Here is an 18,330-nt window from a genome sequence, read left to right on the forward strand (position 1 = left end):
CGAAGGAGGGGAAACAGGAAGTGGGTCAGCCCATGGGCTCCCAAGAGCAGACCCTTCCCCGCCTTCACCTCCCACTCTCGGGCTGAGTGTCAGGGCTCAGCTCCAGCTGAGTGGTGTTGCTAGAGTGTACAAGCACTGCTGGGCTGCCTGGGGCCTGAGCTGCAGTGCTCTGCTTACTGATGCCCTTGCCCGTGCAGCTGTCACTGTGGAGGGCATTTGCACTCCCACCATCCCTCAGCAGACCGTCCCTGATGGTGGTAATAGCAGCATTCAGTGGGAAAGGCTAGTGGACCACAGGTGCCCAATCCCATGGGGCGGAGGCTGGGTTGGCAGCTGGAACTGCAGGCACCTTGCAACACAGAGTGTGGAGGACGGGCAGCAGTGCGCTTGGTCTCAGACTGATGCAGGGCAGCCCCCCAGCCTGCAGGCAATACCTTGCCCCTTGGGCTCCTACAAGGGGAAAGGACAGACCCAGAGGAGGGACCTGTCTCACTACTCGTATATGGCAAAGTTTCTCGCTGAGCTCCTGGGCTGCACCTCTCCATGTTTAAGCCCAAGAGCCACTACTGATTTGGCCTGAAATCAGGCACGAAGCAAAAAGTCACAACCCATGCTGTAGCTTCCAGTGCTTCTGGACAGGAATATGTCTGACACCTGTCCCAAAGATCAGCATTTTCAGGACACTGTATACTGAGAAGTACTTACCTGATTGCCAAAAGGACAGCAACGGAAATCTTCAATAAACAGCAGCATAACTCCAGTCTGCTTTACAAGCCCTCTATTGAGAAGCCAATTGGCAAAATTTTCCAGCAATCCTGGAGAAGCAGTTACTCTTGTTTTTTTTCAAGAGTATTATACCAGGCCTAAGCAGCCTGACCCCATCTGAGAAGCAGCAGTTGCGTGAGCAGCCCACCCAAGTCTGAGGAGCAGCAGCCACACAGTCCATACCTGTTCAGAAGCAGCAGCTGTTAGAGCATCCTGCCCCTGTCCGAGGATGAGCAGCTTCGAGAGCAGCCCACCCGTCCAAGGAGCAGCAGCCTTGTGAACAGCTGGCCCCCATCCAAGAAGCAGCAGCTGCACATGCAGCCTGCCCCCGCCAGCCAGAGGAGCCACCACTGCTATGAGCAGCACCCATAAGAGAAGCTGCCACCAACAGAGGAACAGCTGCCGCCTGAGGAGCCGTCCCCAAATGACTCGACACATAGATCCTTCGGTGAGAACAAAAATGGAGACAAAGAAACCCCCAAAGGAAAGAAAAGGCTCACCAGAGAAGCAGCTAAGTGAAACGGAGGCATGCAATATGTCAGAAAAAGAATTCAGAATAAGGGTCATACAGTTCACAAACTAGATGGATGAAAAAAAAACCTCAACAACTTATTAAGAATCAAGAAGAAATAAAAAGTGATATAAATAGAATAAAAAAACACCATGAAAAATTTCAACAGTAGACTAGGAGAAGTGGAGGACCAAATTAGCGAATTAGCAGACAAGGGAAGCAAAACACACCCAAACTAAACTGCAATTGGAGAAAAAAGATTAAAAGACAGGAGGAGAGCCTAAGGGAGCTTTGGGACAACATGAAACAAAGCAACATACGAATAATAGAGGTGCCAGAACAACAGGAAGAGGAACAATGATTAGAACAACTATTTGAAGAAATGATGTCAGAAAACTTCCCTGATGTGAGGAAGAAAAAAGTCACGCAAGCACCGAGAGTCCCAAACAAGATGAATTCGAAGAGACCCACACCAAGATGCAATGTAATTACAGTAGTAAATATTCAGGACAAAGAGAATCATAAAGGCTGCAAGAGAGAGACAGAAAGTTATGTACAAGAAATCTCCCATTAGATTATGAAATGATTTCTCAACAGAAACACAGCAGGCCAGAAAAGAATGGAAGAAAATTTACAAAGTGATGCAAAACAAAGTACTGAATCCAAGAATACTCTATCCAACAAGGCTATCATTCAAAATTGAAGGAGAAACAAGGAGCTTCACAGAAAAAAGAAAAAAGAAAAAAAAAGGCTGTGGGAGTTTATCACTACCAAACCAGCAATGCAAGACATGCTAAAGGAAATACTGTAAAAAGAATTAAAAAGGGAAGAAGAAACACAAGCACAAAAAATAAAAATGGATACAAACAGGTACCTATCAATAACAACTTTAAACGTAAATGGTCCAATCAAAAGACATCAAGTGGCTGAATGGATAAAAAAGAATGACCCATATATATGCTGTCTACAAGAAACCCACCTCAGAACAAGGGACTCACACAGACTGAGGGGTTAGAATGGAAAAATATCTTCCAGGCAAATGGAAATGAAAAAAGAGCTGGGCTAGCAATACTATATCTGACAATATAGACCTCAAAGTGAAGGTGGCAACAAAAGATAAGGAAGGCCACTTCATAATACTAAAGGGATCGCTACAACAAGAGAATATAACCCAGATAAAAATATATGCACCCGATGGAGAAACCAAGATGGCGGTGTAGGTGAGCAACTGGTCTGCCGCTCCCACAACAATTTAAAAATTAACAATAATATGAAGGACATCTATCATCCAAAACTACAGGAAGGAGGTACAAGGTAGTTAATAGCCAACAATTAACATGATAATATTATAAGAGCAATGAGGGACCGATGGGGCTCTTAAAATGTGACCAGCTGGAGAAATGGAAGAATGGCAGGCCCAGAGCAGCAGCAGCCAGGCTCGGAGCAGCAGCCAGGCCCAGAGTAGCAGCAGCCAGGCCCAGAACAGCCAGGCTCGGAGCATCCAGGCCCAGAGCAGGAGCATCCAGGCCCAGAGCAGCAGCAGCCAGGCCCGGAGCAGCATCCAGACCCGGAGCATCTAGGCCCAGAGTGTTGTGGGGTTGAACCCTGGGTTCAAAATGAAAGGAAAGAAGGAGCAATGCAGCCAATTCGAGTGCCAGAGTATTATGTCTGTCATCACAATGGACTTGGAGAAGCTCCTGTGTCCCTTCACCCAAAAGGACAGAGTTGCCCAGACGACAGCAAAGTGGAAGAAAACTGAAAGCTACACAAGGGACTGAGGTGCCAACATGGAGTCATCTGAAGAAATTGAAGACTGAAGTGGAAGCCACTTCTTTAATCATGTTCCTGCTCATGCTAGCATCTGTTAGCTTCCAGTCTTCTGCAAAGTCTTGTGCAGCAAGTCCAAGGACTCTGAGTAAATCTACACCAGCAACAGAAGAGACTCATTTAGTAGCTAAAAATATTAATATGTCCATAATTCTGATTTCTCACTTTGTTGTTTTGCATTGGCATTGTTGTTATTATTTAATAGCCAGAGTTTTGCTCTTGACATTCAAGTTTTGAAAATAACATGTATGTAATTTAGTTTTTGCACTGGCATTGTTTGCAATTGTTTTTAATTTTAGAGCCCTATTATTGATGTTTAAATTTTATTTTAATTAGTAAAAAAGGGTGAGATGTAGAGAGCCGCCAGAGAAGGCACATGGACATTCTTTTAATTTTTATCAGCTGAGCCCGAGGGCACTGGCAGAATCCTCTTATCAGTACTGATTTCTTTTTTTTAAAAAAAACAATTTCTGATTATTTACAAGCAATGGGGAAGATTTTATTTTTTTTTTTATAGATTTTATTGATTTTTTACAGAGAGGAAGAGAGAGGGATAGAGAGCTAGAAACATCGATGAGAGACAACATCGACAAGCTGCTTCCTGCATACCCCCCACTGGGGATGTGCCCGCAACCAAGGTACGTGCCTTTGACCGGAACTGAACCCGGGACCTTTCAGTCCGCAGGCCAACGCTCTATCCACTGAGCCAAACCGGTTTCGGCCAGTTCTGATTTCTTAATCCATGTGCTTGGAATGAGGAACAAATAGGACCTTGACTCACCCAGGTCTCGATATGCTAAATCTTGTACCAAAAAATAAGGAGCTTACCCAGATTTTGATGAATAGGATCTGGGCACACTCCTTTTGACCTTAAACTCCCCTTTGGAAACCAAAAAAAAAAAATCTAAAAATCATATACCTATGGATGAGGACAGAGGGGGTAAGGGGGAGGTTAGGGCAGAGGGTGGGATGGGGACTGGGTGGAGGGGAGCTGTGGGGGGGGGGGGAGAGGAGAAACAATTGTAATAATTTGAACATAAAGATTTATTTTAAAAAAATAAATAAATACATAAATAAAGATGAGAACATGCTATTGTAAACTTTTTCAACAGTAAATTTTACATACAAATAACATTTTCAATAAGGAAAATAACCGACAAGTGAAACCACCTCTAAAAATGACAAATACTTGTAATTGGTCAAATAAAAATCAAGTTTTCCTCAATAACAAAAAAAAACACACACAAAAAAACCAACCAACCAAACAAACAATATATATATATATATATATATATATATGCACCCAATGCAGGAGCACCCAAATACATAAAATAAAATTAAAATTAAAAAAATAAAACAAAACTCCTAGAAGATATCAAGGGAGAGATCGACAATACAATCGTAGTAGGGGATGTTAATATACCACTGACATACTGGATAAACCCTCTAGACAAAAAAATCAGCAAAAAAACCAGCATTTCTAAATGGCGCACTAGATCAGATGGAATTAACCTATATCTTTAGGACAATTCGCCCCAAAGCCACGGAATATACGTCCTACTCAAGTGCACATGGTATATTTTCAAATATAGACCACATAATTGGGTCACAGACTTTTCTCCCCAATTTCAAGAAAACTGAAATCACATCAAACATCTTCTCAGACCACTGCTGTTGGGAATGCAGACTGTGCAGCCACTGTGGAGAACAGTATGAAGTTTCCTCAAAAAACTAAAAATGGAACTCCCATTTGACCTAGTGATCCCACTTGTAGGAATATATCCCAAGAAACCAGAAACACCATTCAGAAAGGATATATGCCACCCCTATGTTCATAGCAGCACAATTTACCATAGCTAAGATTTAGAAACAGCCTAAGTACCCATCGGCAGATGAGTGAATTAAAAAACTGTGGTACATCTACACATTGAAAGAGTTCTTACCATTTGCAACAGCATGGATGGAACTGGAGAGCATTATGCTAAGCAAAATAAGCCAGTCATGATCTCAACTCATTTGTGGAATATAATAGATATACACTGATGAAGAAAAACAGATTCATAGACAGAGAAGCATCAATCAGACTGTCAAACTTCAGGGTGAAGGGAGAGGAGGATGCGGTAAGGGGGAGAAATCAACCAAAAAATTTATATGCATGAATATAATCCTAACCAATGGACAAGACATTAGGGGTTGAGGGCTTGAGTACAGGGGTAGGGAAGCAATGGGGAGATCAGGACACATATGTAGTAACTTAATCGATAAAGAAAAAAATAAAATCTATAAACCATTAATTGTTGCATCCCCCTCCCCCAAAAGAAACCTATAAAACACAGCAAAAACATTCCTAAGAGCAAAGTTCATAGAAATACAAAAATAAAGAAAAAGCACAAAGTCTAACCTTAGAATAAAAGAACTTCAAAAAGAACAACAATCAAAGCCCAAAAATGAGTAAAAGGAAGGAAATAATAAAGATCAGGCCAGAAATAAACAAACAACAACAAAAAAAAGATTAAAAAAATAAATAAATAAAAAATTAATGAAACCAAGAGCTGGTTCTTTAAAAAGATAAATAAGACTTATAAACTTTAACCAGACTCAAGAATAAAAAAAGAAACCAAATAAACCAACCCAGAAATGAAAAAGGAGACACCACAAAAAGACAAAGGAGTATAAGAAAACTAGAGGTGTACAAAAATTTGTGCACTCATGGGGGTCCTTCAGCCCAGCCTGTGCCCTCTTGCAGTCCAGAACCCCTCGGGGTACGTCTGACTGATGGCTTAGGTCCTCGCAAGATTGGGCCTAAACCATTAATTGGACATCCTTATCACTGCCATGGAGGCGGGAGAGACTCCCACTACCACCGCTGTGCTGGCCAGCCATGAGCAGGCTTCTGGCTGAGCAGCATTACCCCTGTGGACGCTCACTGACTACCAGGGGGCAACTCCTGCACTGAGCATCTGCCCCTGGTGGTCAGTGTGCATCAAGGCAACACGTCGTTTCTGGTCATTTTGCATTTAGGGTCAATTTGCATATTACCCTTTTACTATATAGGACACTGTGAATAATTAGATGCCAACAAATTGAACAATCTGAAAGAAATGGATAAATTCCTAGAAACGAAAACAGAAAATCTGAACAGACTCTCTCACCAACAAAATCAAATCCTTCTCAAACTTCTCAAAACATTCAAGAGGAGGTCTCTCAAACTCATTTTACAAGGCAAGCATTATTCTAATTCCAAAACCTGACAAAGACACAACAAAAAAGAAAATTACAAGCTATTATCCCTCATAAACATTGAAGTAAAAATCCTCAACAAAATATTAGCAAACCAAATTCAGCAATACATTAAAAAGATCATACACCATGATCAAATGGAATGTAATGTTGGTTCAATATATGGAAATAAATTAATGTAATATCCTCCTATCTAATAAAAGAGTAATATGCAAATTGACCATCACTCCCACACAAAAGATGGCTGCCCCCATGTGATCAAAGATCCTGTCCCCATGTGGACACAAGATGGCCACCACAAGATGGCCAGCAGGAAGGGCAGTTGGGAGGGACCAGGTGCAAGGGAAGGCAGTGTGGGCAATCAGGCCATCAGGGAAAGGCAGTTGGGAGGGAGCAGGCCTGCAAGGGAGAGCATTTGGGGGCGATCAAGCCTTGAGGAAAGGGCAATTAGGGGTGACCAGGATGGCAGAGGAGGGAAGTTGGAGGGCAGTGACCCAGGCCTGCAAGGGAGAGCAATTTGGGGGGACCAGGCCTGCAGGGAGGGCCATTAGGGGTGACCGGCTTGTAAGGAAGAGCAGTTAGTGGCAAACAGGTGGGTAAGGAAGCAGTTAGGCATCAATCAGGCTGGCAGGGGAGTGGTTAGGGGGTGATCAGGCTGGCAGGCAGAGCAGTTAGGGGCAATTAGGAAGGCAAGCAGGCGAGCAGTTTGAAGTCAGCAGTCCTGAATTGTGAGAGGGATGTCTGACTTCCCTCAAGGGATCCCAAATTGGAGGGTGCAGGTTGGAATGAGGGACACACCCCCGTGCACAAATTTCGTGCAATGGGCCTCTAGTACCTAATAAAGAGGGAATATGCTAATTGACCCTCATGCTGTCACACAGATGGCAGCACCCACAGCCAATAGGAGGGAATATGCCAATTGACTACCATGACCTCAAAAATGGCAGTGCCCAGTCCCCACAGCCCTGCCTGCCTCCAGAGTCCCCCAGTTCCCTCAGCACCCCCAGCCGCCCAGCGCCAGCCCGAGGCTCAGGTAACCAGGGCTGGCTTAGGTTTGCTCTGCCAGCAGTGGCAGCAGCAGAGGTGTGATTGCCGGGTTGCCTCCCACCCCTGAGGGCTCCCGGACTGTGAGAGGGGGCAGGCCGGGCTGCGGGACTCCCCCTCCAGTGCATGCACTGGGTCTCTAGTACAATATAAAAATATAAATTATTTATCATAGCAATAAATGCAGAAAAGACATTTGATAAAATCCAGCATCTATTTATAATTAAAAGTTTAAGAAAAATGGGAATAGGGAACATCCCTCAACATAATAAAGGCCATACATAACAAATCTACAGTTAACATCATACTAAATGTGTTGGAAGAATTAATATCATTAAAATGCCCATACTATCCAAAGCAATCTATAAATTTAATACAATTCCTATCAAGATCCTAGTGGCATATTTCATAGAAGTAGAACGAATATTCCAAAAATTTATATGGAATTTTCAAAAGACCCTGAATGGTCACAGAAATCTTTGTAAGAAGAACAAAATAGAAGGTATCACATGGATGATATCAAACTATACAAGACCACAATCATCTGAAAAGCATGGTATTAGCATAAAAACAGACATAGATCAAAGAAACAGAATAGAGAGCCCATAAGTAAACCCATGTCTTTATGGTTGATAAATATTTGACAAAGGAGGCAAGAACATGCAATGGGATGAAGACAGCTTATTCAAAAAATGGTGCTGAGAAACTGGACAGGTATATGCAAAAAAATGTAACTAGACCACCTACTTACAACAGACAAAAAATAAACTCAAAATTGGTTAAAGACTCAAATGTAAGACACAAAACCATAAAACTCATAGAAAAAAATCTTTGGCAGTAAACTGTCACATTGCTATTGGTTATTATTTTCTGATAATATGTCTTTAGGCAAGAAAAATAAAAGGAAAAAAAATAAAATTAGACAACATCAAACTAAAAAGTTTTTGCACAGCAAATGAATCCATCAATAAAACAAAAAGACAATCTACTTAATAAGAGAAGATATTCACCAATGATACATCAACTAAGGGGTTAACACCCAAAATTTATAAAGAATTCACAGAACAGGTTACAAAAACCCCCAAACAATCTGATTAAAAAATAGGCAAGGGGTGGGGGGGGGGGGGATTGGTAAGGAATGTACACATATAATATCTTAATTTAAAAAAATAAAGAAAAAAAATAGGCAAAGGACATGAATAGACATTTTTCCAAAAAGGCCATACATATGGTCAAGAGACATATATAAATTGCTCAATGTCACTAATCATCAGAAAAATGAAAATTAAAACCACAATGAGATACCACCGCACACCTGTCAGAATGCTTATCATCAACAATGTTAGCAAGGATATGGAGAAAAGGGAACTCTCATGCACTGTTGGTGGGAATGCAGGCTGATACAGCCACTGCAGAAAGCAAAGAGTTACCTCAAAAAATTAAAAATGGAACTACCCATGACCCAGCAATTCCACTTCTGGGCATTTATTTGAAGAAATGCAAAACATGAATTTGAAAGGACATGTACAGCCCTGGCAGTCTCGGCCTGCAGACTGAAGGGTCCGGGTTTGTTTCCGGTCAAAGGCACATACATACCTCAGTTGCAAGTTCCCCAGCCCTGGTCAGGGTACCTGCAGGAGGCAACCAAAAGCTGTGTCTCTCTCACACCGTTTCTCTCCGTTTCTCCCTCTCTCTAAAAACCAATGGAAAAATATCCTCAGGTGAGGATTAACAAAACAGAAAAAGCCAAGACCGGTTTGGCTCAGTGGATAGAGCGGGTCCAGGGTTCGATTCCGGTCAAGGGCATGTACCTTGGTTGCGGGCATATCCCTAGTGGGGGGTGTGCAAGAGGCAGCTGATCGATGACTTTCTCTCATCGATGTTTCTGACTCTCTATCTCTCTCCCTTTCTCTCTGTACAAAATCAATAAAATATATTTAAAAAATAAATAAATAAATAAATTCTGTGTTTAAAAAAAAAAAAAAAAAACAGAAAAAAGAAAGGACATATGCACAAATATATCCACTGTAGCATTACTTACAATAGCCAAACTATGGAAGCAACCTAACTGCCTAGTGATACGTGAATGATAAAGAAGATTTGGTATAGACCTAGAGGGTATTATGCTAAGTAAATTAAGTCAAACAAAGAAAGACAAATACCATGGATTTCACTTATATGTGGAATTTAAAGAGCAAAACAAATGAACAAAACAGAAATAGACTCATAAGTACAGAGAACAAACTGAGGGTTGTCAGATGAGAGGGATTTTGAGGGACTGAGTGAAGACGGTGAAGGAATTAAAATTACCAATTAGTAGTTACAATATAGTCCCAGGAATGCAAAGTTCAGCACAGGGAGTAAAGTCACTGATACTGTATAATTACGGTCACTATTAGACTTTGGGAGGATCACTTTGTGAGTTACATGAATGTCTCGCCGAGACTAATCTACACTAATAAAAGAGAAAGATGCAAATTGACTGTACCTTTGCGATGCCCACCAGCCAGTCGGGAGTGAGCCTCTAGTATAAAATAACAGTGAATGTAAAGTGCAATGGAAAAATAAAATTTTAAAAATACAGATGAAAAACATATACAGCCCCTAAGACATAACAAATTTCTTCTAAGTAACACTTACACATCTTCTTCTACCCGAAGCTGTTGAATGTGAGACTTAATTTTCTGTCCTGAAGTTTTTAAAATGATGTTTTCTAGGAGGTGGAAATCATCCTGATTAAAGAGTTCATTGTCCTCCAGTGGCCCAATGACCTGTGAAGGAGAAGAGTGGCCAGTGTGGAAACCTGCAGGCTGTAAGGGAGGGCGTGGCTGTCCTCAGGCTACTAAGGACCCAAACCTCGACAGAGGCCCAAGACCAGCTTACATCAGAATGGAGGCAATGGAAATGGACAAGTACCATTCCCATGGACTCACACTGCTGTGTACTTATCAATTCCTCAGCTACACAGAGTGTACACTTGTATACTTATTTTTACAATAAGCAAACTCTGAAATAAGAGAATATAGTTTTCATTAATTCTCACCAAATATAAATAATAAAGCCAAAACAGAGATGTAGCAGTCGATATAGAAGGCTTGCTCTACAGCTAAGACTTTAAAGTCTGGTTCGTCCACCACAGCCTACGCTCTCATCTCAGTGCTGCGAGACTTAATGAGCACAGGCTGCCGAGCTGCAGGCACGCCCCCACAAGCTCAGTGCTTCCTGTGTCCAGATCTCAAGGATTTGTGTTCTGAGATCTAAATGGAAGCCAAGCTTGTCTTGAAACAAGGTCCTCACCCTTCCGTTGCTGATCACTGCCCTCTGTCCCTTCTTCAGCTTCAGGACATCCCTGCAGTACATGGCATGAGACAAAATGAAATCCATTTTGGAAGACTCAAAGACCTCTTTAAAAAGACTGAAATCCATGCCCTAGGAAAGTAATTGTAATTAAGGAAAATAAGTTATTAAACCACAAAAATGAATAGCATAGTGAGTACATCATTAAAATACTCTATTAGTAAAAGTAATAACTATTTTAATAATTAACATTATGATGTTTCCATTCTCCCTCCCATTTTCCCACCCTCCTACCCACCCATAACGCTCATTTCCTTTGCCTTTCTTTTATGTGATGTTCCAGTGGCAAACTAGTGTTCACGATCCCTTCCCTCTGCACTGGAAAACCTTTCTGACTTCAAGGGAGAGCCTTGCTTTTCACTGAAACAGGAAGCATACTTACCACTTTATAATAAGTTTTTAGACTGAAAAACAGTAAAAGGCGTTTTACATGTCAGTGAATAAACATGGGCTTACACTGGATAGCTCTTAGCTCACTAACTGTCTTACATCTCAGCTCTTTGGCTCTGACAAGTCAAATATTGTCTATCTTTCAAAAACTATTAAAACAAATGGCCTGTGCTTAAAACATACATGTTAAAACGTAGCAAGTTTAAAAGCAATAAAGGGCATGTGGCAGATTTGCTATTTCTTAGAAAGATTCCTCCAACAACAAAAAGAGAAGTCCTGAGACTGAAAGCTCAAAGCACCATCCGGCTCAGACACTGCAGCCCGGGGCGCGGACCTCGCAGTAAACCACAGAGCTGGCCCCAAGCAGCGCAGATACTCACCCCGACAGCGAACTCCCCAACATCAGCCCCCGCAGCCAGGGCCTCCGCAGGCCCCTCCTTGGCCATTTTTGTGATGAAGTTCTTGGCGGCGCTGGAGGTTTGTGTTTGGAGAGCTGCCCAGATTGCTCGGGAGATCTGCGTGTTCTCATACTTTATATCTTCCTTAGGATTGTTGATCATGCTTATTCTCACATTGTTACTGGATTTCTATTTACAAAATAGGAAATAAGGATTATATAGCAATGTCTTCTTTTTTCTTTAATTATTCTTTTTTACTATGGTACTAGAGGCCCGGTGCACAAAATTTGTGCACAGGGGGAGGGGTGGTGGTGTCCCTCAGCCCAGCCTGCACCCTCTCTAATCTGGAACCCCTCGAGGGATGTCCAACTCACAATCCAGGACTGCTGGCTCCCAACTGCTCACCTGCCTGCCTTCCTGATTGGCCCTAACCACTCCCATGCCAGCCTGATTGATGTCTAACTGCTCCCCTGCCAGCCTATTTGCCCCCAACTTCCCTCATCTGCTGGCCTGGTCACCCCTAACTGCCCTCCCCTGCAGGCTTGATCACCCCAACTGCCGTCCCTTGCTTGCCTGATCACCCACAACTACCCTCCTTGCAGGCCTGGTCCCTCCCAACTGCCCTCCCCTGCTGGCCATCTTGTGGTGGCCATCTTGTGTCCACATGGGGGCAGGATCTTTGAATACGTGGGAGAAGCCATCTTTTGTGTGGGAGTGATGGTCAATCTGCATATTACTCTTTTATTAGATACCATGTTTCCCCGAAAATAAGACATCCTCAGAAAATAAGACCTAGTGCATGGAAAGATAAGACATCCCCTGAAAATAAGACCTAGCGCAACTTTGGGGAAAAAAATTAATATAACACACTGTCTTATTTTCGGGGAAACAGGGTAGGATTGAAGCCTGAATGCATGGGTAGGGGCTGGCTGGTTTGCCCTGAAGGGTGTCCCGGATCAGGGTGGGGATTCTCTTGGGGAATGGGGTGGCTTGGACAAGGGGCCTGTGGTGGTTTGCATTGTTACTGGATTTCTATTTACAAAATAGGAAATAAGGATAATATAGCAATGCCCCCTGGCGACCCAAGTAGAGGCCCTGGTATCTGGAATTTATTTACCTGGAGTGGAGCCAAGCAAGCCTCTGCTTGTTCCATGGCTGCCGTCATTTCTGTTTGGATTTGTTTACCTTCTATCATTGAAACTTTGTAGCCTTGAGTGGAAACTTGGGCCAGCAAGGGCAGGCAGAAAGCTTGGCTTCTTCCATTGTCTGGGAAACACAAGCCTCCCTCCTGCTCTCTGTGGCCGCAGCCTTCTTGGTTGGGGTTAATTTGCATACTCAGTCTGATGGGCTGGTGGGCGTGGCTTGTGGGTATAATGGAGGTGTGGTCAATTTGCATATTACCCTTTTATTATATTGTATAAGATAATGTGTACATATCTTACCATTGCCCCCCCACCCCACTCCTACACATGCCCTCACCCCCAATGTTTCGCATCTGTTGGTTATTATGTATGGTAGACGTTTTCAACTTAAAAAGTGGCATCAATATCAGCCATCCTACCTAATAAAGAAGGAATATGCTAGTTGACTGTCACACCCTCAAAAAATGGCGATGTGCCAAAACCGGTTTGGCTCAGTGGTAGAGCGTCGGTCTGTGGACTGAAAGGTCCCGTGTTCGATTCCGGTCAAGGGCATGTACCTTGGTTGCGGGCACATCCCCAGTAGGGGGTGTGCAAGAGGCAGCTGGTCGATGTTTCTCTCTCATCGACATTTCTAGCTCTCTATCTCTCTCCCTTCTTCTCTGTAAAGAATCAATAAAATATATTTAAAAAAAACAAAAACGGCAGTGTCCACAGCCACAAGATGGTGGTGCCTAATCCCCTCAGCCCCACTGGGGCGCCTGCCTCCAGAGTTCCCCAGTCCCCTCCGCCCCCCAGGGTGGCCTGAGGCAAGGCAAGCCTCAGATGGTAGCTGCCCAGCGGCCCAGGGCTGCCAGAGGCTCAGGTAACCAGGACCAGCTGAGGCTTGCACTGCCGGCAGTGGCAGCAGCAGAGGTGTGATGGAGCATCACCTTCCCCTGATCCCTGGGTCGCCTCCCGCCTCTGAGGGCTCCTGGACTGTGAGAGGGGGCAGGCCAGGCTGAGGGATGCCCCTCCAGTGCATGAGTTTTCATGCACCGGCCTCTAGTATTCTATAGAGGAAATTCTGCTCTTAAAAGTTGTGGATAGTCCCTTTCTGTATACAGAACAAGGTTAAAATGCTACAACCAGGCATGTGATCCCCTATATGAACTGGCCTCTACCCTACCTCTCCACCTTCATTTTACCACCCTGTAAAGAGAGCACACAGCACAACCATCCAAGTCCTGTATCCTCCCACACTTTGTATTCTTCTAATGCACAGCATGCCTCACATTGGCATGGGAACCCCAAGTACACCCATCTTTGCTTCCTGAAGTTCCAAGCATTCTTCAGGGCTCTGTTCCACCCTCCTTAGTTCACATGGCCTTTCCAGATTTCTAGTAAGATTTACCTCTCCCTGAGTAAAGAGACAGAATCCATTGAGAGAAGGTATCTGGGACCCTTAACACCAAAAAAGAGCTGGTATCAAGAACACAAGCAACAGAAATTCATACTTCTGTGTATCAAAAGACATATATAAGAATATTCACAACAGCATTCTTCAGAATACCCCAAACCAGAAACAACCCAAATGTCTATCAAATATACTAAATAAACAAAACTGTGATATAATTACATGGTACAAAACAACACAAGGAAAAAGAACATTACTCGTAATGTCATGAATCTCAAAAATATTGGGAAAGAAACAAACACAAATACACATTATTAGATTCCATTAAAATAAAGTAATAGACAAACTCATTCTATGAGGAGAGAAGAGGCCACAGAAGGGAGGGCTCTCAGGCTGTGACCTTCTCTCCCCCAGGCAGGTCACATGTGTGTGTTCACTTTGAGACACTGTGCAGCCTAAGATTTCTGCACTTCTTTTGAACCAATATTTACTTCATTAAAAAAGTTCCACTCCCTTCCAGTTCCCACTCTACCACCACTTGCCATGTGTATCTCTCAGAGTTAGGGCAGTCTGTTAGGGCACCTTACACACGTGTCAGTCTGAGCTGGGCACCTCACACATGCACTGATCATCCTTCACTAGGACTGCTCCTGATTCAACACTGAATTAACCACAGCAACCATCTGTTTCCTCTGAGAGCAGAAGGGAACTCCGCTCCTCAGTGACACTGCCGCCGCCGGGCCATGTGAGTGTTTCCGTCACCTCCCTGGAGCAGGTGCCAAGGGGACCCAGAGGGGTGGCCCGACTGAAGACCCAGAGTGAAGCTGCCCCAGAAACGGAGATGTAACACCTCAGACAATGACACTCGCCACGAGCCCACGGCCATTTGCTCAGGCCCACGACACGCGTGCACTCTGCACACCGGGCGTGCTTCTGCATCCCTCACTCTCCCCCAGGCTCTCCATGTAGGCGTCTGCCCACCTACACAATGCACCCCACAATCTCTCAGCTTCCCGGCAGCAAGACCGAGCGCAGCCAGACAATAAATGCTTGTCTACGATGATCTCATTCTCTCTCCTCTGAAAGAGCCTGCCCTTCACTAAGCAGAACACGTCGTCTTCTCTGTCTGCCGGCTGGCGGCCCGTGGAGAGGCGGGGCTCTGCTCCCTCAAGTGCCAGGAAAGCGGGGAGGCCGCCAGAAGAGCACGATCGGCACCCAGATGCTCACGAGGACAGCCGTGAGCTGCAGACACTTGCCTGGTGTTTTAGAGCATCGTACAGCAACTGCCTTCCAGTCGGGCTATCGAAATCTCCCACAATCCAGAAAGTTACTGGCCTAATGAAAGAATCATCTGTAGAAAAACAAAACAGACTGAGTTGGAGAGAAGAAAGGACATGCTGTTTCAATATGGTTATTAAGTAAGATAATTTCTGGAAAACCATGCAAAAAAAACAAGATTACAAGTTTAATAAAGATAGAAAGCAAAAGTAGTGAAACTGATAGAATGAAAGCAGGGTACCTTCCACGTGGCTTAATTATAACCTAAGGACATGCATTTATTAATTTTACTAAGGTTTGGGCATCTGTTAGCATATAAAACGAAAAAGGCTTTGAACGTGTGGGTAACGTATAGTCTTTAATCATGTTAATTTGTAACTTTCTGAAATATACTTCTTTGCAAATATTTATACAAACTTTATCTGGATGGATAAATTATGTCACCCACAGGTTCCATACACATCCCAATAAAGGGTCAATAAATTCTGAATTATAACAGTACCTGAAATACGATAATTAAGAAAAGAAACAGAACATACTAAAGATTAAAGTTACCATAGATTTCCTTGGAGGACATCCCTGGGCAAAGGTAAAGGAAAAAGAAAATGTCATTTCTAGGATTACTGCCTGTTATCAGAGTCCAATTTTAAATAACGCCTAACGTGCCCTATGCTTCATTCTGTTCCTTAGTTCCACTCGTCCAGTGCTCCTCAGAACCAGTTTCCCGAAGAATCAAGTGGAGCCAGGCCTGCACTTCCGCAGGCCCGGGAACCAGTCTAGCTTTCTGGAGATTACAGGGGGATGCAAACAGCTGCCTTAAGGGCAGTCAGAGTGACCAAAGGGGAAGTGCCTCTGTCTGCCATCGAAAGAATATCATTTCACAGTCTTAACCTAGGTAAGTAACTACATTAATCAGGTTTAAAACTTACACAAGTATTTCTAGAACCAAGTTTATTTTTTAAAAATCAACCCAATGCTGTCACTGAAGAGGCAAGTCCAATCCATTAACCCTTCAAAGCATCATAAATGTTTCCCCACTTTGAGCTGTTAAATTGTTTCCCTTTTGACTTCAATATCTCTTTTAAAAATTACGAAGACATTTAAATTTTCAGAAATATATAAATAATTAAATTTTCAACAGGTATTTTCTATGCTCAAATCGTAAGAAATAATTAAAAAAATAAATTATGACATCTCTCTCCCAATAGATACTGACTGACATTTTTGCAAATACTAAAACAAATGTTGAATCCAAGATAAGCCTAGAATAGATTACCTTTCTTTGTCAGATAGTTCATACTATTGGCTATAGCAGCAGTCTTGCCTTGAGAATCTAAGGCTGTAAATCTAGCATAATCATCCACAAAAAAGTTATCTGAAAAAAAAATTGAAACAGATTTATAATTAATATGCCTAAATTCAATCTAATGTTAATTTCAACTGATAATCTAACATGACCATAATATAAGTTTTATAAAATTGCATGAGTGATATATATTGCTTCATATTCATTAAACAACTTTATAATCCCAGACCCCTATTCCAGTAATATTTTATAATAAAAATGAACACATCTCACATGACTCTCGTGTACATATGTGTCATTTTAATGGTTTGAGCTATTCTAGTCCCACTTCTATCATTTCACAGACTGAGAACGACTTCCTAAAGACCCCCTGGGCTTCCTCTCTCCCTCCCATCCCCCAACCCCAATAATACGCTCCTCCTTATCCTTATTTGGGGGTGGGGTGCAAAAATAGGGGAGAAAATAAAAAAATTCTCATTTTAATGTTTTCATGGATCAGAAAACAGTATCTTCGTAGCCCCGGCAGAAACAAGAGGCAGTTTCCGACACGGCTCTTCTGTGATCAGTGCCCGGGCATGCTCTCAATAGTCATTTCCCTTCAGATCACTCCTGCCAACATTCCAGCTTCAGCAAGTCATTCCGCTGCTCTAATCCACCCAGGAATTTCTTCTACATGATGGGCTCCAGCCTGGTGTCACAACCCTCTCTCCGGCAGCCTCCCCAGCTTATGCATCACCTCACCCAACACTGACGTCCCTCTTCTCTCGCTGCCTCCACCCTCCCATCTGTTTGTCTGTGCACCCACTCACCCACCTATCCTTTCACTCCACAAAACACACTAACCTTTCTGGCCATAGTCTAGACAGGAAAGCATCGTTAAGTTAGACAGAAAGCAGTGCCCTCCGGGACTAAAGGAGAGCAGTGAAGGTGGCAGAGCCGGGGGCTGGGGCAGGAGGTGGCCAGCTGCGCCTTCCCTAACAGGCCCACAGCTCGCCGGGCAGACTGCACTGCTCCAGGGACCACCACCGTTTCCCAGCCCATGAAGAAAGGACTCTCTATGCTCTTCGTTCATATGCACCCCAAAGGTAACTACTGACAGTTTAAAATGATGACACAACAAAGCTCAGGATAAGATTCACAACACTGCTCGCCTTGCTCTATTAAAACTTCTGGCGCCCTGGCTGGTGTAGCTCAGTGGTTGCACTGAAGGGTCGCAGGTTAAATTCCTGGTCAAAGGCATGTACCTGGTTGCAGGTTTAATCCCCAGGCCTGGGACACATGTGGGAGGCAACAAATATATGCTGTTGCTCTCAGATGGCTGCCCCCCACCCCACCCCTGTCCTTCCACTCTCTAAAAATCAATGGGGGAAAATCCTTGGTGAGGATTAACAAAAACAAAAACAAAAACAACTTCTGGTGAAAAGCTAAAACCTAATGTAAAGAAACAATGCAGTTCACATTCTGGCTATTTTCTTTTTCAAATATAAGCATATGTGTGCATTGCCCTCTGCTGAAAAGATATTCATTCAGTCCATGTTAGACTAGGAGATGGCTGCCATAAAGGAGCAGCATAAGTAGATCTACACACTCGTTATTCGCCATGACAACAGATACACTTGGCTCGGACTTTGCCAGTCCCCATCTTTCCCCCAGTGACACTGCTTGGGCAGTGATGATGT

The 18,330-nt window shown here is 43.4% G+C and overlaps 1 protein-coding gene across 1 annotated transcript in view; it reads right to left on the reverse strand.

Moving 5' to 3' along the window:
• UGGT1 (UDP-glucose glycoprotein glucosyltransferase 1) overlaps positions 1–18,330 on the reverse strand; it is a 152,944-nt gene that overhangs the window by 48,832 nt on the left and 85,782 nt on the right. Inside the window, 6 exon segments of the mRNA XM_036420289.1 lie at positions 10,028–10,158; positions 10,685–10,816; positions 11,515–11,721; positions 15,324–15,418; positions 15,901–15,924; positions 16,622–16,720. Coding sequence (XP_036276182.1) covers positions 10,028–10,158; positions 10,685–10,816; positions 11,515–11,721; positions 15,324–15,418; positions 15,901–15,924; positions 16,622–16,720 — 688 coding nt within the window.

This window comes from Pipistrellus kuhlii, unplaced genomic scaffold (genome assembly GCF_014108245.1).
Source record: "Pipistrellus kuhlii isolate mPipKuh1 unplaced genomic scaffold, mPipKuh1.p scaffold_m20_p_66, whole genome shotgun sequence".
NCBI lineage: Eukaryota > Metazoa > Chordata > Mammalia > Chiroptera > Vespertilionidae > Pipistrellus > Pipistrellus kuhlii.